Raw genomic sequence first — 23,235 nt, 5'->3', positions numbered from 1 at the left:
GAATGGAGGAGTCAGGAGTTGAAAGGCACAGCACAGGGAATTTGGTCAATGGTATAGTAATAACGCTGTATGGTGACAGATGGTAACTATGTGGGTCGTGAGCACAGCACAACGTAGACCGTCAAAGCACCATGTTGTACAACTGAAACTAATGTAACATTGTGTGTCAACTACACTTCAATTAAAAAAAAAAAAAGCACCTCTTTGTTGGTGATCGGAATGGATAGGAAATAGTTGGGTTGATAATCTTTTTGCTTTTTTTTCTTCTTCTTTATCTGATCTTTACTGATCCGTTCATTTTCTTTACTTCTCTCCAAATTTATGTGAGGTACATCAGTGACTAGAGGGAGAAAGTCAAACAATAATATGTCTAATGGATTTAAACAAAGATAATTTAGTAAAAAAAAAAAATAAAAAGGAAACAAGCACTACATAAATAGCAATCATTCATAATAGTCATTTTCAAATTTAAAGTAGGAGCTAGCAACTATTCTGTAAAGGACCTCAGAATAAATATTTTAGGCACTGCAGATCATATGGTCTTTATCAAAACTACCCAAGTCTACTGTAGACAAACATAGATGAAGAGGTATAGTTGTGTTCCGATAAAACTTTATTTACAAAGCAGATAGTTAGCCAGATTTGGCCCATTATCTAAAGCACAACTAACAACCATTCTCTCCCCCGTGCCACAAGTTTCATGATACTAGAAAAGATCACTTTTTTCATACATCTTGTAAATGTACATTTGTGACTCCCACAACATAACCACTCATAGCAATGCCACTCAAAGTTTGGTTTGTGGTCAAGGTCATGCTACAAACTTGGAAAAATTTAGATTGCTTTAGAAACTTTCATAGCAAGTAGGCAAAGAAATTCTGTCTACTGAACTTTGGCTTCTATTATGTGTGGGGTTTTTTTTCATTTTTCTAATAGCTCATCTTTTACCGTATTTTACACAAGTATCAGTTGGCAACAAATAGGAAATCAAAAACAAAAAAAACTGGTCCTTGACCATAGATAATTGAGAAGCACTTAGCTACTTGTTAAAGTCACCTTCAAAAGACTCATTTATAACACCCAAAATAGTAATTATGAAGCTATGTCCCCAGAAAGAATTACCAAATCAGTATGAAATGCCATGGTTTCCTTTTTCAGATTTGAGCAGGAGGTCCCCTATGCATGCAAAACTAACATTGATTGAGTTTTCAGGCTGTGTCTTCCCGAACATTAGCTTACTATTCAAAATGGAGTGCCTTATAGAGACTTTGTAAAAATTCAAATATAATTGTATACTCTGAGGTATCATTCCCGAAAGGAGTGGGAGGAAGAAAACACCTTATTTACATTCAATCCCATGAAGCTGGCTCCATCTTTGGGATCAACTCTTACTGACCCTGGTGATCACCTGCACATAATGCCTTAAAAAGGTCTGTGGGGAAAGTCTGAGCTCAACCAATAATGCAGAGTCTGTGTGTCTATGCGATCCTGATCTAACTCAACTCCTTATTAAATACAAGGAAACGGAAGTGCAGAAAAACTTAAAAACTACTCAATGTCACGGAGTCAAATGTGGCATTTAGACATTTTAACTCTCTCTACCTAGTGTATTTTCTATTAGATCAAACTGCTTCTCTGTCAAAGTTCTGCAAAACCAAAGAGCAGAAGTCATTTTCCTTATCCTAGTGTTCTATTTTTTTTCCAACATTTTACTTTTTTAAGTAATCTCTACACCCAACATGGAGCTTGAACTTACAATCCCAAGATCAAGAGTCGCGTGCTCTAAAGAGTGAGCCCGCCCCTACTGTTCTTTAAAATATCAAGAGCAGGGGCACCAGGCTGCCACAGTCGGAGGAGCATGTGACTCTGGACCTTGGGGTCAGGAGTTCAAGCCTCATATTGGGTGTGGAGATCACTTAAAAATAGGTGGATAAACTTTCAAAAGATTTTTTTAAATAAAAAATAAAATATTAAGGACAATTTTTAAATAAATGTCACAAATAGTGTCTTAATGCTAACCTCTAGAAAATGAGTAGAGTTTGTTAAAAATTTAAAACTCAGGGTTTGTGGAAACATGTGCTTTCTTTCTAGGACTAACACACACTTGTGACATCCAGAAGGTGGGGGTAAATTAAAAGCAAGGGGACCTGGGTAATAAGTCTGACTAAGTCATTAAGAGTTAGGACAAAATTATCTGGTGTCTTTGTGCATCCACTTCCCTACTACCGATGATTTATATGGTTAAAATGATACATCTTCACAGAGAATACATATTTGAAATATAAATTATTACTTTCTTTTACATACATGAGCGTGTCAGAACTTTATAAATCCTATTGCTAAGAAAAAGTTTCCAGCATTCTCATCTGCATTATGAGCATTATCAGAATTGCCTCATGTGATGCCACTGGGTTTTATTCCACATGCAATTCTTTAAATATGGAAAATGACATCAATATGCTGTTGAGCTGCTTGTAATTTTAGACATCTAAGAAACAGTCCTACATTTGACTGTAGTAACACAAACTAAATCTACTAATTTTAAACAGAAGCCACAGAATATGCTAATAAAGTACCACATATATTTTAAATCCATGCCCAAATATATTTCTAGCCCACCTCCATCTGCTCTTAGTAAAATGGTACATTAGAAATGGAAACCAATTTTAGTATAGTCTAGATCAGAGTTTGTGGGTTAGAATCCTGGCTCCCCTACTTACTGGCTGTGTGATCTTAGATTAGTCACATGAACTCTCTTTACTTCAGTTTCCTCCTAAGTTGAGAATAATAATAATAGCTACCTCACAGGGCCGTTTTTGAGTGAGTTAATACATGAAAGCTCTTAGACTACATTCTGGTACAAACTAAGCACTATAATTAGCTATAACTATTAGGTGTTACCCAGAGCTCAAAAGAATTAGGGAGATAAATGTGTATCTGCTAAGATCATTTAGAAAACTCCAAAAGTAAACTGACATACAGTATAAAGTATCCATTGTTTTTCATCATCCAGACCACTTGTATCCCCTATGATTATATAAAATGAAAAATAATCTTAAGCAGTTTTTTAAAAATTAAATATAATACTGCAAAATAGTTCTAAAGTAAAACACCCATTTTTTAAAGTAAAATCACAAATTAATTCTAGATAAGTTCTCAGCATCCTTCTTTTTACATCCCATTGTCCAAATCAGGACACAACCCCAAACAGCTCCGGAAGCCGAGATAGTATCTGCCAGTTCCCAACCTATGCCTATGTGGAAAAAGAAATCTACAAAAGGAAAAAAGGAGGGGGAACAGAAGTTGGCAAGGCAACTAGCCAGGTCTATTTCAGTCCTGCAGAGGCAGCACTAGATACTGAAAAGAGCATTAACCCCAAGACTAATCTTCCAACAAGCATCTTCCTATCAAGTCACTTCATTTCTCTATCTGCAAACTCAAAAAGTTGGCCAATCCTTAGAGAAATAGCTTATTCTAGGTCTGAGGCATAAAATATACCAGAGGATCCTGGCTCTTCAAAGACTCCTGGCACCATGTCAGAAGGTCTCTAGAACCAGTTTGAAAGTCCCAACACTGGCCAATGATGGCACAATTTAAGCATCAAATAGAATCATCACTTCAACACAATACGAAATTCAGAGCATTTTTGCAGCAGTCTTGCCAATATTCCAAAACTTATCAAGATTCCTTAATCTGGGGTGTCTGGGTGACTCAGTTAAGCGTCTGACTAGAATGTAAAGGGCAGAGGAACACATTAAGTGACCATAATGTAGGTACTTCTATACAACTTCATTTCTTCAAAACACACACACACACACACACACACACACACACACACGAAAGAAAGGAGAACTACAGATGAAAAGAAACTGAAGAGATGTGTCAATCAAATACAATGTGTGGACTTTACTTCCTAATTCAAAACAATTTTTTTAATTACGACAGAGAATTGTGAATACTGACATAATATTTGATGATATTAGAAATTACTCTTATTTTTTTGTCATGAGAAGCATATTTTGGATATGCTTTTTGTTAAGTATCCTTATCTTTTGAAGACACATACTTAAGTATTTACAGATAAAATATATCTGGAATATACTTCAAAATAATCTAGTGAGGAAGAGGTGATATAAATAGATGAGGCTCAGTCTACTATTCTACTTTTGAATATGCTTGAAATTTGCCATAATTTTATATATATATATATATATTTTTTTTTTTTTTTTTTTAAATACCCAGGGGCATAGGAAGGACAACTAGATAATCTCTATCTAGAGTCTCTTCTAGTTATAGTTTTCTGTGATCTGTGATAAAGGTACTAACTTAACACCCATAACAATTAGGACTCTCATGGTAAAATTCGATCAAGAATGGTGTCCAGCAGCTCCTGGCTGGCTCAGTTGGAAAAGCATGCGACTCTTGATCTCGGGGTCGTGAGTTCAAGCCACACACTGAGTGTAGAGATTACTAAACAAAAATAAATAACCTTAAAAAAAAGATGTCCAAACTAATAATCCAGCGATTTTATAACCTCTAGTTCATTTCAAAATTAACATAGTAGAAAGAGAATCCTGAACCCAAAGTCTAGTTTTTCTTGTTTTTTTTTTCCAAACTGCTAGTATCAACCCACTACTACGTTACTAAATCAACATAGAAGATAATTTAAAAGCACTTTTTAAAACCTAGAATAGAATGGAATATGGTGGGGTGGAGTAGAATGAAATGGAAGAAAATGTTGTAGACTAGAATACTACAGAACAGGATAGAATAGAAGTAACATTCCACCTGCTTATGGCGGATCTAAGTACTGCTCCATGAATTTGAAGGTTTTTCATGCACGTGTGTACTGGATGGCAACATGAATGTATTCCTTACTGTGCACTAAGACACTGAATTGTTTCTGCTATATTTTACTCAATAAGAACAGGCTTAAAAATGTGGTATTGGGGGCCTGGGTGGCTCGGTCGGTTGAGCATCCGACTTCGGCTCAGATCATGATCTCACGGTCCGTGAGTTCAAGCCCCACGTCGGGCTCTGTGCTGACAGCTCAGAGCCTGGAGCCTGTTTCAGATTCTGTGTCTCCCTCTCTCTCTGCTCCTCCCCTGTTCATGCTCTGTCTCTCTCTGTCTCAAAAATAAATAAACGTTAAAAAAAAAATTTTTTTTTTAAATGTGGTATTTAAGAGACCACTGAGGGGCACCTAGGTGGCTCAGTCAGTTAAGCGTCCAACTTCAGTCTAGGTCAAGATCTCACCGTTCCGACTTCAAGCCCCACATAGGGTTCTGTGCTGGCAGCTGGGAGCCTGGAGCCTGTTTCAGATTCTGTGTCTCCCTCTCTCTCTCTGCCCCTCCCCTACATGTGTTTGTTTCTCTCTCTTTCTCTCAAAAATAAATGAACATTAAAAAAAATTTAAAAAAAAAAAGAGAGAGAGAGAGACCAGAGACTTTTAGCATTTTCAGTTTTATACCTTATCTGTTCAAAACTAAACTATGCAGCCGCTCTGGAAAACAGTGTGGAGGTTCCTCAAAAAATCAAAAATAGATCTACCCTATGACCCAGCAAGAGCACTGCTTAGGAATTTACCCAAGGGATACAGGAGTGCTGATGCATAGGGGCACTTGTACTCCAATCTTTACAGCAGAACTCTCAACAACAGCCACATTATGGGAAGAGCCTAAATGTCCATCAACTGATGAATGGATAAAGAAATTGTGGTTTATATACACAATGGAATACTACGTGGCAATGAGAAAGAATGAAATATGGCCTTTTGTAGCCACGTGGATGAAACTGGAGAGTGTGAGGCTAAGTGAAAAAAGCCATACAGAGAAAGACAGATACCATATGTTTTCACTCTTATGGATCCTAAGAAACTTAGAAGACCATGGGGGAGGGGAAGGAAAAAAAAAAAAGTTAGAGAGGGAGGGAGCCAAACCATAAGAGACTCTTAAAAACTGAGAACAAACTGAGGGTTGATGGGGGGGGGGGGGGGGAGTGAGGGGAGGGTGGGTGATGGGGATTGAGGAGGGCACCTGTTGGGATGAGCACTGGGTGTTGTATGGAAACCAATTTGACAATAAATTTCATATTAAAAAAAAACAACAAAAAAAGAACAAAAACTAAACGGTTCTTCCTGTAGCAACTTATTTTTGCCATTTCAAACATTCCATAAGTCCATTCTACAGATATCCAGAGAAGGAAAACCATAACCTTGGAATATAATAGTCATAATTGTATAACAACTCTTTTAAACAATTCTGGTATCATGAGAATGAATTGGGTAAAATCCCAATTCAAAATACCTCTTAAAGGGTCACCTGGGAGGTTCAGTCAGTTGAGCACCCCATGCTGTCAGCACAGAACCTACCTGGGATTGTCTCCCTCTCTCTCTGCCACTCCCAGGCTCAGGTGCACACACGCACTCTCTCTCTCTCTCTCAAAAACAGATAAACATTTAAAACAAACAAACAAACAAAAATAACTCTTAAAAACAAACAAACAAAAATCCTCTTGGTAAAAATAAAGAAGTACAGAGTTTTTCTTTTTTTTCTTTTAATTTTTTTTAATGTTTATTTATTTCTGAGACAGAGAGAGACAGAGCATGAGTGGGGGAGGGGCAGAGAGAGAGGGAGACACAGAATCTGAAACAGGCTCCAGGCTCTGAGCTGTCAGCACAGAGCCCGACGTGGGGCTTGAACTCACGGACCGCGAGATCATGACCTGAGGCGAAGTGGGTCGCTCAACCAACTGAGCCACCCAGGCGCCCCAAGAAGTACAGAGTTTTTCTAACTTCCCTTAGCTTTCTCTAATCTTATCCATAACTATTTAACTTTCTTTCCAACTGGATTACCTAAAATTTTCTTTTATGGGCACCTGTCTGGCCCATTCAGTAGAGCATGTGACTCTTGATCTCACAGTTGTGAGCTGAAGCCCTATGTTGGCATAAAGCTTACTTAAAAAATAAATAAATAAAAATAAATAAAATTTTCTTTTGTTAGGCATCACTGCCAGGGTAAAGTTGGAAATTATATAACAAGAGCTGGGCAAAAAAGAAAAAGAATCCTGTGACTACTTATTGCTATACCACAGTTATATTTGCCCTTGTAATAAGTTTATTATTTCTATTTTTTAATTCAGTGAGTCCTGCGTATTTATGGTCAGGGTTACACACTGAGCCCAATACCTCTTTTCCCTGGTTTGCATATCTTCTTTGCCTTGTATTTGCAAATTTAATTTGTATGGCCAGAACATAAAATCTCCTCTTTCCTTATCTAACTTCATTTTATTTCTAACTTTGAAATCACAATCTAAATTCTAAAGTACAATCTGCAATTATTCTTTTAATTTACTTTATATGAAAATATAATGAGCAAAGTATTCATGTAAAATCTAGTTTACTAATAAAAGCATTAAAGATCAGTGACCACAGAAGCAAAATGGAAAAAGCTTTGACCATGCACCCTGGGTCTTTCACTGGATTAGAGCTCATAACCTCATCTCATAAATTTAATTCATTACACTGCTAATTTTCATAACGATTTCAGTAGCCATTTCATTGTACTCTAATGAATCTGGTCCTGTTGATAAAGGCTGAAATTCTCTGATCCGTGCATGTGTTTTCTTACCCAAAGCACATGTCATTTTATGCAATTTATCTAGTTTTTCCTTAAGTTTTATTTATTCCCTCAAAAAAAAAATAAACTACAAGAGAATGAATTATGAGAGAAATTACTTTAATTGCTATTGTTGGTTGATTGTTTTCAGACCTCCTCTTAGCCAAAAGGCTGACAACAGACTAGATTCTTGTTTTGATAATCTTTTCTTTTTTTCTTGTCATATAAGCAGTCAAAATCTTTGAAGTAACCATTTTTAAAACTCCTCGATTTATGACTTAGAATATTAACTTCTCTATTTCATAGCATTACTCCCCCTTATTATCTGAGTAATCTTTAGCAAATTACTAAAACTTTCACAAAAAAAAACTTTACCTCCCTCATTGAGTTTCTCTGAGGATTAAGAAAATATAAAGCATTTAGCGATGTGTTGGACACCCTTGATAACATGATTATAAAATACTGCTGTCAAGATGAAATTTTTTTTAAATATTTAATTTAGCAAGTATACTTGGGCAAAAACTTTGCTGAGATTTATAAAATTTTACACGTATTAACAAGTTGAATCCTCTCAACTCCTGAAATAGCTACAATTATAATGACAATTTTCCAGATAATGAGACGGAGACTTAGACATTTGCTCAAAGGACACAATAAGGAAGCATAACAGCATGGTGTTGGGATAACTAGACAGCTACATGGCAAAGAATGAAACTGGATCACTTTCTTACACCAGACATAAAAATAAACTCACAAAATAAATGTGAGATCCGAAACCATAAAAGAAAAGGCAGTAATCTCTTTGACAGTTTTCAGCAACGTTTTTCTAGATGTCTCCTCAGGCAAGGGGAAAAAAGGCAAAAATAAACCATTGGGACTACACCAAAATAAAAAGCTTTTGCACAGCAAAGGAGACTATCAACAAAAGAAAAAACAACCCACTGAATGGGAAAAGATATTCACAAATAATATATCCAATAAGGGGTTAATATCCAAACTATATATTAAACTTATACAAAACCAAAAAAACAAAAAAACAAAAACAAAAAACAAAAACTTAAAACATGAGCAGAGAACCTGAAGAGACATTTTTTCCAAAGAAGACATACAGATGGCCAACAGACACATGAAAAGATGCTCATCAGGAAACTAATTATCCAGAAACTACAAATCAAAACCACAATGAGATATCACCTCACACCTGGCAGAAGGGCTAGACTCAAAATGACAAAAAATAAGCAGCATTGGCAAGGATGTAGAGAAAAAGGATCTCTCATGCTGTTGGTAGAAATGCAGGTTCGTGCAACCACTGTGGAAAACAGTATGGAGGTTCCTTAAAGGGGTGCATGGATGGCTCAGAAAGTTAAGCATCTGCTTCTTGATCTCAGCTCAGGTCATGATCTCATGGTTTGTGAGTTTGAGCCCCATATCAGGCTCTGTGCTGGTGGCACAGAGCTTGCTTGGGATCTCTCTCACGCACACACACTCAAAAATAAACTTTAAAAAATAAAATTTAAAAACAGAAATACCATATGATCCACTAATTCTACTAGTGGGTGGAAAATGAAAATGCTAATTCAAAAAATATATGCACCCCTATGTTTATTGCAGCATTGTTTATAATAGCCAAGATATGAAAACAACCCAAGTGCCCATGGATGGACGAATGGATAAAGAAGATGCAGTATATACATGGAAGTATATACACTGTATATACATCATATGTATATATATATATATATATATATATACATATACACACATACATACACACACACACACACACATATATATATATACACATACATACAATGGAATATTACCCATAAAGAGAATGGGATCTTGCCATGTGCAACAACATGGATGCAGCTGGAGGGTATTTATGCTAAGTGAAATAAGTCAGACAGAGAGAGATAAATACCATATGATCTTACTTATATGTGTAATTTAAAGAAATAAATAAAAAAACAGACTCTTAAACACAGAGAATAAACTGATGGTAAAGGGGATTAAGAGGTACAAACTTTGAGTTATAAAATAAAGAAGTCATAGAGGTAAAAAGTACAACATTGGGAAAACAGCCAAAAATACTGTAATAATGTTGTATGGTGACAGAGGGTGACTACATTTATCATGATGAACAGAGTAATGTACAAAATTGTTGAATCAGTATGTTGTACACCTGAAACAAACATAACATTGTATGTTAATTACACTCCCAAAAAATTTTTTTGCGGGGGGGACGGAGATGGGCAGAGGCAGAGAGGGAGAGAGGGAGAGAGGGAGAGAGGGAGAGAGGGAGAGAGGGAGAGAGGGAGAGGGCGAAGGAGAGAGAGAGAAAGAGAAAATCTTAAGCAGACTCCATGCAGCCCAATATGGGACTCAATCCCAAGACCTTGGGTGAAATCAAGAGTCAGATGCTCAACTGACTGAGCCACCCAGACACCCCCTGAAAAAAAAATTTTTTTAATTGATTTAAGTAGTATCTACACCCAACATGAGGTTTGAACTGACAGCCAGCCAGACACCCTCAAAAAATTTTTTTGAAGAGAAAGTGTAGAACCCTGTCAGTCTGACTCCACAGCCCTTGCTTATAACCACCACAGTTTAACACTATTAGGAATAATGTTAGTGGACATGATCAAAGAGGAATAAGTTTATCCAACTTTCTACTTAGTGAATCAATGAAGCTTACATTTTTAAAAGCAAGTTTTTAAGCACATTTAAAAATTCTAATTGTAGGGGCGCCTGGGTGGCTCAGTCCATTAAGCTTCTGACTTCGGCTAGAGATATGATCTCACTACTCATGGGTTCTAGCCCTGTGTCGGGCTCTGTGCTGACAGCTTAGAGCCTAGAGCCTGCTTCTGATTCTGTGTCTCCCCCTCTGCCCCTCCCCCACTCACACTCTGTCTCTGTCTCTCTCTCACACAAAAATAAACACTTAAAAACATTTTTTTAATTCTAATCGTATTTTTTCATAAAAAGAATAAAAGCCACTCATAAAAAATTAGCAAAAGGAGCTAAAAAATTGCTCAAAAAATCGCTATCTTAACACAACCACTATGAATTCTGGTGACAGGTCACACAAAGTACTTACACTACTGTAAACAAACAACGCATACTTTTTTCCACCTACTTTTTGACTTTGCACTGAAGGTATGAAATATTCCTCCCAACACAGTTTTCAGAAATATTATTTTCATAACAACATGTAATTACATAATGTGTAATTTAAAGCATTAGTATAGCTTACTCAATCACTCTCTAATTTTGGACATTTGGGGTTTTTCCCCCAATATTTCTACTATTTAACAGACACTGTAACACATATATTTATGAATAAGACCTTTTTCCACAAGTAAGACTATGTCCTTGCATTGGGAATCCCATGAGTGGATCTATCCCGTGTTTGAACATTGCTGGAGGTCCCAACAAACTCCATTCTAAAAGGACTCAGTACATTGTCACAAGCAAGGTAGACAGGACATTAAAAGCACTGCATATTATTTTGAAATTGATATTTTTGAAAAAGATATTGCCAATCTGATAAGTTATAGCCATATTTTAAGGTACATCCTTTAATACATCTGAAGTTGGATAACTCTCCGTGTATTTATTAACTAACTGAATTTTATCTTCTACTTTGCCCAGGACCATTATTACCTGACACACTGCAGGCATTCAATGTGTGTGGAATGAATTAATGTATTTATTGGGATTTTCCAATGTTTTTTGTTGTCTTGTGTGTTTTTCTAAGGGAAAAAGATAAAACCTTTGTAGTATTTGACACAAATATTTGCCTTAAGCCCTTTCATAAAAATTTGGAATGTGTACTCCATGTTTCCCCAATCAATTAGAGATGATATAGAACATAACTGATCTTTTTTATTTTTTTTTAAAGTTTATTATATATTTTTTTAGTAATCTCTATTCCCAAAATGGGGCTCAAACCCATGACCCCCAAGATCAAGAGGCAAGAGGCATACACTCTTCTGAATGAGCCAGCCAAGTGCCCCTACTTTATCCTTTTTTAAAATTGACTCACCAATTTGACAGTAAATTTCATATATTAAAAAAATAAATAAATAAATAAATAAAAGGAAAAAAAATGAATAAACGTTAAAAAAATAAAAAAATAATAAAATAATAAAATAATAAAATAAAATTGACTCAAGAGAGGCCTCTGAGTGGCTCAGTCAGTAAAGCATGCAACTCTTGATCTTGGGGTCGGGAGTTCCAGTCCCATGTTGAGCACAGAGATTACTTCAAGAAAAAAAAGAAGTTAAAATTGACTCAGGATAATCACTTACTACACCAGGTGTTAAGATTCCATCTTTATTTGACACAGCATTCTTCTATAAAAAATTTTATTCCAGAAAAGGTAGGTTTCAATCAGTATTTTAAAATACTTAAGAGTTGAAGAACTTTTTAAAATACATTTTAATGATATTAGCTAATAAACAAGTAACAAAATAATTTCCCAGATCTTTAAAGTCTCCAATAATTACAAGGTTAGAATTCTGTGTGAGGTAAAATAAAGATAATAACTTTGATATGAGAACTGAATTCTATACTTATGAAAGAAAAAAGGCACTCAAATATTTTATTTTGAATCTTGATTTAAAATGTGGCTTGATAGGTAAGGGCCATGATTCTCTTAAGAGAACTGAGTTGGTTAAACGAAAGCTCTCCACCAATTTACAGTCCATGGGAAGCACACTAAGTTATTGCTTCCAGCAGCAGAATGACTCTTCGGTGCAGACTCTCATTCAACTTTCAGAGGCAAGACTAACAGCAACTCCAAGCATTTTCCGGATGGTTTGCTGGGTTTCTAACCAACTAACCACTGACACTTCCATCTTGTAGAGAGAATAGACCCACCCAGGCCCAGGTCAACAACTCAGTGATGTTATATTTTCTCCCAGAATATGTTCAACCTATAGAGCCAGAAGATGTGACTTAGGTTGTATTGCTTCCTCAATATTTGTAGAAGATTTTCTTTCACACTTACATTTAGATAATTTATTTCCAGTGTGTATATTTATATTCTAATATATATAGTTCTAATACGTTTTATGTTTAATTCAGCATAAAATTCTAATACATTTTATATTGCAGCATATAGTAAAATAATCTCTTCTCAAAAACAAAACAAACAAAAAACGTAAACACCCATTTTGGCCAACCAGACCACACGACACCTAATCGTGACACAGCACCCACACTCAAGGTAACACAGATGGCACCTAAGACCCTCTGAACCAAGCATTTGGGGAGGAGTTTTCTTATTGGCAAGGATTCTCCTTCCCACGATGTTCTTGTTAGCACTACTTTCCTCGTCACCCTGCCAGGGTTTCTATCGGCAAGAATGTCTTGGCAGTTAACTCACACTTTCCACCCACCAAAGGAAACTAAAAGAACCAAAGGCAACAACCAGCAGCTTCAGAATTTTAAGGTTGTCGTCTACCACAGGCCAGTAAATTGGTTACATTTCCATGTTAATAAATGTAAGAGAAAAGCCACACGAAGTCCATTCAAGCCACAAACCAGTTTTGGATACAAACACTATTCCTATAGCTATCTTAAGTTGAAGGGTTGACAACAAAACTCCCAGTTCTTGTGCATTTCTATAAAAATCTCATTTCACAAAAACTAGCTAGTAGTTTCTAGTTTGCGAAGAATTTTAGTATTTGTTTCTAGTGTCTTAGTAAATGCTATTATAAAAGTGAGAGAGAACAAGTTGTCCCCAAATAAGGGATATGTTTCAAAGCTTTTGTAAATAGCATTTGTGCATTATTTTACATCTCTCATGGCCCTCTTGCCCACATTACCTCCTCTGATCTGTAGAGCAACGCTGGGAGGAAAACAGTAGGGAATTCCATATGGTTCACAGTCGAAAAGCCCAGCTCACACAGTTTAAGTGTCCAGGGCTACACGAGTAGAAAATGAAATAACCAAAACTCAAAACCCAAGTTTTCTGTTTCTCTCATACCACACTGACTGTGTGTAACTGGGAGCTTAGAATTTGAAATCTATCTTTCCACAAAAATAATATTGTACATGGTGGTTTGGAGTCTAGACTAACCCACAAAGCCCTCTAACTCACAAAGACTGAACTATCCAAAAGTACTATACAGCTAAAAATGGACTTATGTGTGAGCCTGGGTGGCTTGGTCGGTTGAGCGCATGACCCTGGATTTGGCTCCAGTCATGATCCCAGGGTTGCCGGATGGAGCCCTGCTTCGGGTTCTATGCCGAGCACGAAGCCTGCTTGGGATTCTCTCTCTCCCGCTTTGCTCCTCTCCCCCTATTCACAAGTGCGCTCTTTCCCTCATTAAATAACTTTTTTTTTAATTTAAAAAAAAAAAAAAAAAAAAAAGGACTTGGGAGCCTCAGTGGCTCAGTCAGTTAAGCCTCTAACTTCGGCTCAGGTCATGATCTCACAGTTCGCAAGTTTGAGCCCTGCATTGGGCTCTGTGCTGACAACTCAGAGCCTGGAGCCTGTTTCAGATTCTGTGTCTCCCTCTCTCTCTGCCCCTCTCCCACTCGTGCTCTCTCTCAAAAAATGAATAAACATTAAAAAATTAAAAAAAAAAAAAAAAAAAAGGACTTGCGTGGACTGACCCAAGCCCCTAACTTACACGCATAACACTTCTTTAGTAACAAATATAACATATACTGCAGGGGAAAGATCCTATCTGTATAAACGATTAGCTAACCTTCCCAATGCCCATCCTCTGAAGAAGTGGCTAGTCCATTCAGAGCAGGAAAGGAGTGCAGAGCCACAAACACATCCCCTTCCTTCTTTCTGGTCCCAGTGGTCATTGTTTCTCCTCACCAGTGGAGATCTAAGAATACAGCAGCTTCAGAAATAGTATTTGCTCTCTGGGATTCTGGCAGTATCTCTCTGTCAGTCCCAGGTAAAAGCTGTTTGTTCAAACAGATAAGCTCCGTGTCAGTTATGTAAAGTCATAAGTACCTAGAGCTGGAAGGGTAAACCAGTCCCCGTCTTGTTCCAGCCTAACTGATGAGCACTCCAGTGGGAATGATTCGAATTGGAACAGGGCTGAGGGGCAAGAAGGGTGGATGGGAGATGCCCATCACAGGCATGTAGGCATGGCTACTCAGGAAAATTCTGCTTTATTTTACCTCCAAGTTAGAGAAAGTAATGAAATCAGAAAGAAGGGATTGCATTTTTTAGATAACACTCAAGGCATTCGCTCAAAAAATGGAAAATTAAAAGGAAAACATGATTAAATCCTTGCTATTCTTGCCCCTTGTTTCCAAAGGATACCTTCTTCCATCTAACAGGTATAGTACTTCTTCAAATGAAGGCTCCTTGAACAGCTGTAAAACCCCTAAAAGCGGCTCTTCTCTACAGGCTAGCTGTAAAGGATAAGACAGGAAACCGTGCCCTGCCTGAGGAAACACCTCTTTGTCCTTCCTTTTCCCCTTAGATTATGGAATGGAGAAAAAATTACCAGAGATTTAATACATTTTAAGTATCCCTCTCTCCTTCTATCATCCCAAAACATAAATCAGCCTTGCTGGGTAGGAAGACAGTGAGATAGAGAGCAGTGTGGTTTCTGAGCCTGGATGACCACCAGAATCGCATGGGATGTTTAAAAACAAAAAAGATCCCCTGGCCTAACACAAAGGTGGAAAAGAGGAATCTGTACTTTTCCATCACTCCACAGAAAATCCAGATGATCAGCTAAATCCAAGGACAGTTAATATAAAGGAAAGAACCCTGGATGGTTCATACTTATCCACCAGGCCTGTACTCTTGTCAAACCTCCAGGATGCTTCCCAGGACACCTAATAACCCCACATCCAGGTCAGATGCCTCTCTTGACACACCCTCGCCCCATACACCCCCAAAGCATCCTGCACAACATTCGTCTCAAGAGATTGTAACTGTTCACCAAAGAAATGACTAACAAATCAGAAATCACAGATTTTGGAAGTAGTTATTTTCAACTGTGTGAATTTAGCTAATTAACTTCTCTGAGTATCATTTTTTTCTTAGAAATGAAGAGATTAAACTAATTCTCTTAATGTTTACTTATTTTGAGAGAGAGAGAGAGAGAGAGAGAGAGAGAGAGAACACGCAGGGGTAGGGGGAGAGGGAGACAGAAAATCTTAAACAAGCTCCATGCTGTCAGCACAGAGTCTGACACACAGGGCTCGAACTCATGAACCCCAAGATCATGACCTGAGTAGAAACTAAGAGTCAGACGCTTAACCGACTGAGCCACCCAAGCGCACTCTAATTGTTCTTCCAAACTACCACCTCGATTTGTTGTTCAAATTGCAAACTAAACACTGAGAGTAAGTAAGGACCCCAAGAAGACAGAGTCCACACCCATGGAGGCAGGAGTGGGCCCAGCCCCTTCTACCACCTGGACAGATGTTCCTTGCAAGGTGGCAAGGAACCCCACAACGGGGGAGAGCCAACTAATTTCTTATGGATCCTCTAGTTATAGAACCTCGTCAAGATAAAACCGTATCAAATGATACCCAGGCTCTACAGAAGACAGCAAAGTAAGGGGCACAGAGTATACAGTCAATAAACATTTGTAGACTATATTGGTGCTTTCAGTTGTTTTCTATTCGCAAGTAACCTGGATGGTAGGCAAATCTGCCTCGTTTTCAGTACTTACTTGCACACTCATCTTGAATATCTACGGTGGCAAATGGCATGTCTATCAGAGAATCCATAGCACTAGCTTCAAACTCTTCTTCTTCAAATGCTTCCGTTTCTTTTGACACGTTTTCACACTCACTAGACTCCATTCCTCCTGTAACATACCAAAAAGAAAAATGTATTATTTAACTTATTTTTGAACATTGTATCCTACACTAAAACAAGTCACCTGAATTCAATATAAATTAACATCTCTTGAGAAATGACACAACTTGTCTTCAAACATACTGTAAACCTAAGTATTATTTATATCCTATTCTACATTTTTACAATGCACTTTTATGTCAAACAGCATTAATAATTTTCTGAAGCACAGTATTCAACTCAGGGTTAGACGGAGACAGTTAATCAACAATCCTCAAGATCTTTTGTAGCTATCTTTTCTTCATTCTAAAATTGCATTTTTGGGGCGCCTGGGTGGCTCAGTCGGTTGAGCGTCCGACTTCAGCTCAGGTCACGATCTCACGGTTCGTGAGTTCGAGCCCCGCGTCAGGCTCTGGGCTGATGGCTCAGAGCCTGGAGCCTGCTTCCGATTCTGTGTCTCCCTCTCTCTCTGCCCCTCCCCCATTCATGCTCTGTCTCTCTCTGTCTCAAAAATAAATAAACATTAAAAAAAAATTAAAAAAATAAAAAAATAAAAATAAAAAATAAAATTGCATTTTTTTCCGCACACTTTTGAAAACAAACAAATAACGTTTTGTCAGTCTCCTTCGTGTTTATTTTTAACAATATGATTTATGTGTACTCATTTGTACAAGTTCTAACCTTTATTTTTTTTCCAATAAAGACTTTTAAATTTTTTCTCTCCATTATTATATTCATATTGGAAATTCAGTTTAAAAGGCAAGGCTCTAAATATGCTTCCTAGAAATTCAATGATTAAAAAGCAAAAGATCTTATAGCTTCCTTCACAGGCCTCCCAAGGACATTTGCTAGTATTAAAGCCACATTTCACATTTGGTCTTTGTTTTGTTTTCTTGTTATGGATGGAATAGTCTATGTCTCGGGTGGAGGTAAAGGGAAAGAGGGTGTCTGTTCAAGCTGATAAAGTTAACTGCAAAATGTATCAGTAGGTGGTAGTTCCAGTATCATTATTTTGCAACACTTTTATTGAAAGAACATAAGTGTGGTTTGAAGTAGGACTGAACAAAATCTTGGGATAATTGTATTTACTAAAGACTAATTTACCATGAAAGGTATTAATGAAGTTATTTATTTCATTTTGTTGTAATCCTCTATTTTCAAATATAATACCTAAAAAACACACTCCATTAAAAATATGGCTTATAATATGGGGCACCTCGGTGGCTCAGTCGGTTGAGCATTCGACTTCAGCTCAGGTCATGATCTCAACGGTTCATGAGTTCAAGCCCCGCATCGAGCTCCGTGCTGACGGCTCAGAGCCTAGAGCCTGCTTTGGATTCTGTGTCTTCCTCTCTCTCTGCCCCTGCCCTGCTTGCACTCTCTCTCTCTCTCTCTCAAAAATAAATAAACATTAAAAAAATAATAATTTAAAAAAGAGGGAGGAAAGAAGGAAAGAATAAAAGAATATGGCTTACAGTATACAACATAACTATCACTGAAGGTAATAGTTAACATATATATCCAAAAAATCTAAATTTTTATTGCAATCTGAGTGGTCTCTATTGTTCTCACATACACACCACACATGCACGTGCATGCACACACTCATCTATTTTCTAGATATAAGCAAAAAAAAAACACAAAAAGATTTTTATATAAATTAGTCGTGTTAAATACCAAAACAAACAAAAGCATCAGTACATTCTTAATAATGATGCTATTTATCAAGTACGAGTGCCTGGCACTCAAGTGTTCAACAAATATTATTTTAGCAGGAGTCTAATCATAAACTTACAACTATTTGAAATATGTGAGAACAAGTAAAGGTTCCCTCTCTATTTTTTGCTTGCATTGAAAAATACAAATGCAGTTTACACCGAAACAAAAATTTTAATAATAGATCGACACACATCTAGTACCTTTGGGCACTTGCAGCTACATGTAAAGAATCATTACTGACCCGCTTACACTTGAAAAGGTAGCAGCAAAGAGTATTTGGGCAGTTAAATATGCACAAAGCTGAATGAAAATCAGAACAAAATGAAACAAACCCAACTTTTGTTTTTCTCTATTGTATCCTTAGCCTAAGAACCTGTTACTAAGCTCTGAAGAACTAATGTACCCCATGGTCACTGTAATTAAATAATGTAGAATATACTTGAAATTTGCTGAGAGACCTTAAGCATTCTCATCCAAAAGAAGTATGTGAGGGGATGGATGTGTCAATTAACTTGACTGTCGTAATCCTCTCACAATACATTATAGAAAATCATCACGCTGTACACTTTAAATATATACAATTTTATTTGTCAATTACATCTCAATGAAGCTGGGAGGAAAAAAAAAACTCAGTGACATGAAATTGGCCATTAGCACTGACATTTCAATTGTAGCTCTAAAGTCCATGTGCCACTTGGAAATAGACTGGATTCTTGACAATACATGGAATGGCATAAGAGGCTGACTTCTGGGCTCTAATCATACACTTTGAAGGCAAAAGGAAAACTTGAAAAGCATGATGAATTAAATTTTGTCATTTTTTAAATGAAAATAGTTCTTGAAATACTTTAGTTTCTCTCGAGCTCAATTAACCAATAGAGGACAGGGTGATGTGGATCCCTCTAGCTACACCAAAAGGAGACTCAGGAAAGGACAATGGTGATAACAGAGGCATTTAGGTAAAGAGGCGAGGCCAGCTGGCTGCTGTAACAGAAAGGGCCTGCAGGTCTCCTGGGGGGCTCAGGTCATAATCTCGCGATTCCTGAGTTCAAGCCCCGAGTTGGGCTCTGTGCTGACAGCTCAGGGCCTGGAGCCTGCTCCGGATTCTGTGTCTCCCTCTCTCTCTGCCCCTCCCCTGCTCTCTCTCTCTCTCTCTCTCTCTCTCTCAAAAATAAACACTAAAACAAATTAAAAGAAAAGAAAGAAAGGGCTTGGTACCAGAAATCAGAAGGCTGGCATTCTAGGGTCGTGTTGCTCCCACTCACTAGCCATGTGATCCCAGGCAATTCATACCAACTCTCCAGGCCCGACTATTTATCTCATCTCCTAGATGACATCGTTGTCCTAGTTGAAAAATTCTAAATCCTGGCTGCATTTAGAATCACCTGGAGCTTTTTAAAATTACCAATGTCTCGGACCCACTCCAGGACAATCAAATCAGAATCTCTGGAGATCAGGACAGCTGCTGGTATTTTCCTAAAGCCTCACAGGGTGATTCTAATATGCAATCGAAGTTTTAAAATCACTGCTCCAAAAGATCCCCTTTCAACTTCTTCCATACCTTGATTCTACACCACACCAGATTATGTTAACAGTTGAGAATAATCAACTTAAAAGTGAAAACTTAGGGGCGCCTGGGTGGATCAGTCGGTTAAGAGTCCTACTTCAGCTCAGGTCATGATCTGGTGGGGAGTTCGAGCCCTGCGTTGGACTCTGTATTAACAGCTCAGAGCCTGGAGCCTGCTTTAGATTCGGTCTCCCTCTGTCTCTGCCCCTCCCCCACCCATTCATTTTTTTTCTCTCTCTCGCTCAAAACTAAATAAACATTAAAAAAAAAAAGTAAAAACTCAGATCAGATGTTTACTGTTAGGGAAAACTTTCTTATCCCCAGCTCAGGGCTGAGTTAGGGAATCCTATCCCCTTCCCAGTACCTAGTGCTTCCTCCAGTCATAGGACAAATACACAATGTGGTAGGTGTCCATTAGTCTGTCTTCTCCTTTAGACACTAAGCTAAAGTAATCACATATAATTTACCACTGAAACTGGGACACTTTTGAAAGTGAAAGAGGACACTTTTCATAATTACACCCCTACCAATAAGTATGGTCCCCATATAAGTCCCTTAAGTGCCACACCTTCTCACTTGATTCCTCAATGCCTAGTACAACGTACAGCTCACAACTGGTGACCAGTACATTTGTACTGAATGACTGGATACAGAGAAGCACACACTTGAGAGTAGTTAATAAATCACTCAGTTATACTGCAGTATGGCTACTCAATGCCCAAGAACAAATCATTTCTGGTGCTGAAACAGCAGCTTCAGCACGTCACAGATTCTCCTTTTCACAGGACAATGAAGGAAAGGTACTGCTATCCCAAACTATAAAAGGTAAAGCATATGACTTGCTCACTATCGTTCTCCATCTTGTTAAATAAGGCATATATAAACTCTTGAATGCAATGCTATGTCAAATCAACAGTCCAGAACTTGAAATACAGACTTCATTCCATTAAACTACAGAACAAAAGAAACCATGTTTGTAGATATGAATTATTAAATAATAGCATTTAAACTATAAACTGGTTGTTTTGAGTACTTAAAACTTGGTCCAACTATAGTTAAAATTATCTTTTGCACAAATCCAAATAAGAATGATGCTAAGTGCATTCGTAACAAAAGTGAGATGAAACTGGGAAACTACTCCTACTAAAAACAACAGCTAACACTTGAGCATGTAGTAACGTTAGGCTAAGCTGAAAGCACTTATAGATAATGACTCCTTTAATCCACACAACCATGGTATCGGGGAGGTACTATTAACTTACTGATTTTACAGACTAGCCAGTGAAGTAACTTGCCCAAGGTTACAGTTTAAACATACATAGTTTATGGAGCTGTAAACTGAGGGAATCCTTTCAAAAAACACTCTGGCAATAGATCAGGAGCTGTAAAAATGTTCTTCTCGCTAACATATCTGTGTCTATCACATATATTGACAAAGACTCACCACAGCTTTGTTTAAAGAAAAAGTGGAACAACTTTTCAGAGAATAAAGCATACTCACTCTAATGACAACCAAGAATAATGGTTATGAAGACTAGCACAACCAAAGAAGTTTGTTACTAATACTTTTTAAAGCAAATACAATATTGTATGTTCTATACAAAGACTAAAGGAAATATAAATCATTTCTAAATGATGACATAGCCATACTCAATATATTTATATTCCCCCCTCTGCTAGTCAAACATTTTAAATAAAAAATTACTCTTATAAAAATGTAAGGCGTACATGCAAAACTATATATAAGTATACACTAATATTCGAATATATGTGCACTTCAGCAAGTGACTTTATTAAAGACAGGCCAACAGAGGGGAAAAAGGATAGCCAGTTTTGCCCTTTGCCACAAAAAAGGCAAGTTTCCTACTTGGATAATAAAATGTGATTTCATTAGATAAGATTCTTCTACTCATTCTGCTAGTTACATTCCCCAAGACCCAATGGAAAGGGTCACTGCTATCCATGCCAGTCCCGGTGTGGCTACTAAAAATAGTAGCATCCTACATCTAGATAAGGGTTGAGCTGTGTGATAATCAACAAGTCAGCTTAGCTTTCCTCTTCATAAAAAGAGACCAAAAATACAATCCATTACCAGAAAGAAATGAAGAAAATAAGTTAATACTGTGTGAAAAGGAACGTTACTTGGTAAACTCCAAGATCATCTTAAACTTCGCTAGTTTGAGGGAAAGGCCCAGATGCGCCATCAGTATCCAGAACTGCAAGGACACGCACTGAGCAGGGCGCCCGGGGTGTGGGTCTCCTTTCTCCCGGACGATTCCCCACCCACTCGCCCCGCCCTCCGCACCAACCCACAAGGTCATCTCCATAACATCTGTACACAAATTTCTATTGGTTACTGGCTGTCATGTAACACATTTTAACATTTTAAGGGTCTTTATATCTTTTTATGCGTTTACACTACAAATATCCCGCCGGGGAGCGTCTTTTCTCTGATTGGCTTTTGGTCCCTTTCGCCCCAAATCCAACCCTTCGCTCGCTCTACCCACAAAGTTCAGTTCACAAGAAATGCGGACTTCAACTGGAAATGAATTCTGGGCCCTACTACAGATTTGGCGCCAGTTTAAAAGAGGTCATTTCCACACCTAGAATAAAATTCTACGTGAAACAGCGGGATAGCTCAGGTCTTTAATGTCTGCGATAAACAAGGAAAACCGCGATTTTGTGGGTTTCGTTGACCACACAAACACCGTCGGGGGGCGGAGGGGATGACTTGAAATTTGAACTGAAGGTCACAAGATCAGAAAGGGGGAAACAAAAGTGAAACTTGGGGCAGGTTCACACCCCTCGCCTCCCGCCACACCAACAGCGCCTGCACTGGAACGCTGGGTTCCAAGCAGCAGCCAGCACACCCGGTTGCGCGGGGGGCCTCGGCGCGACCCCCGAGTCCCACTGGCACCGACAAGGGACCCCGAGCGCGGCGGGCGTGAGGTCGCGCTCCCCGCGCTGGTGGCGCCGGCGGGGCGGCGAGGCCAGGCCCTCCCCGAGGCCGGGCAATGAACGGGGCCCACGCCCCCGGCCGCCCACCCGGCCCGCTCGGCAGCCCGGGCTCACCGGCTCCGGGGCGCTCCATGGCGGCGGCGCGTCGGGGCGGCCCGTCCGGGCAGGCGGCGGCGGCGGCCCGGCGCTGCGGCCCGGGGCCGAGCGCGAGGCGGAGGCGGAGGCCGGGGCGGAGCCGGGGACTCGCGGGCGGCACGGGGGGGCGGGACTGGAGGAGGCGACGGCGGGGGGCGACGGGGGCTCGGGCCGCGGCGACCAGGCCGGCGGAGACGCCGAGCCCCCAGAGCCGCAGCGCCCGCGGGAGCCGCATGGTCAGGCCCGGCGCCCGGCAGCGGCGGAAGGGGCCGGGCGATTCGCCCGGCGGTACCCGGATTGGGGCGAGCGACGCCGGCCCCGCTCGGGGAGGGCGGAGAGGCCGCCGCGACCGGCGCCCGCGGAGATCTGGGGGCGCCTCTGTGCCTCGCGGCGCTGCGTCCCCGTCTGCGCTCTCGAGCCGGCGGCCTCTTGCGGCCTTTGGCAGCCCT

The 23,235-nt window shown here is 39.0% G+C and overlaps 1 protein-coding gene across 6 annotated transcripts in view; it reads right to left on the bottom strand.

The window, feature by feature from the left end:
• AKAP7 (A-kinase anchoring protein 7) overlaps positions 1-22,811 on the bottom strand; it is a 158,840-nt gene extending 136,029 nt beyond the window's left edge. For all 6 annotated transcript variants that reach the window (XM_042987153.1, XM_042987155.1, XM_042987156.1 and 3 more), the window contains exons 1-3: positions 22,766-22,811; positions 16,280-16,417; positions 201-340 (exon numbers count right to left, since the gene is read on the bottom strand). In XM_042987153.1, coding sequence (XP_042843087.1) covers positions 201-340; positions 16,280-16,417; positions 22,766-22,784 — 297 coding nt within the window. In that variant the 5' untranslated portion in view covers positions 22,785-22,811. The remainder of the gene's footprint in view (positions 1-200; positions 341-16,279; positions 16,418-22,765) is intronic.
• Positions 22,812-23,235: the final 424 nt, after the last annotated feature.

The sequence above is a fragment of the Panthera tigris genome, chromosome B2 (genome assembly GCF_018350195.1).
Source record: "Panthera tigris isolate Pti1 chromosome B2, P.tigris_Pti1_mat1.1, whole genome shotgun sequence".
Classification (NCBI taxonomy): domain Eukaryota; kingdom Metazoa; phylum Chordata; class Mammalia; order Carnivora; family Felidae; genus Panthera; species Panthera tigris.
Note: the sequence above shows the minus strand (reverse complement) of the source record. Positions and strands in the feature narration are given on the sequence as shown.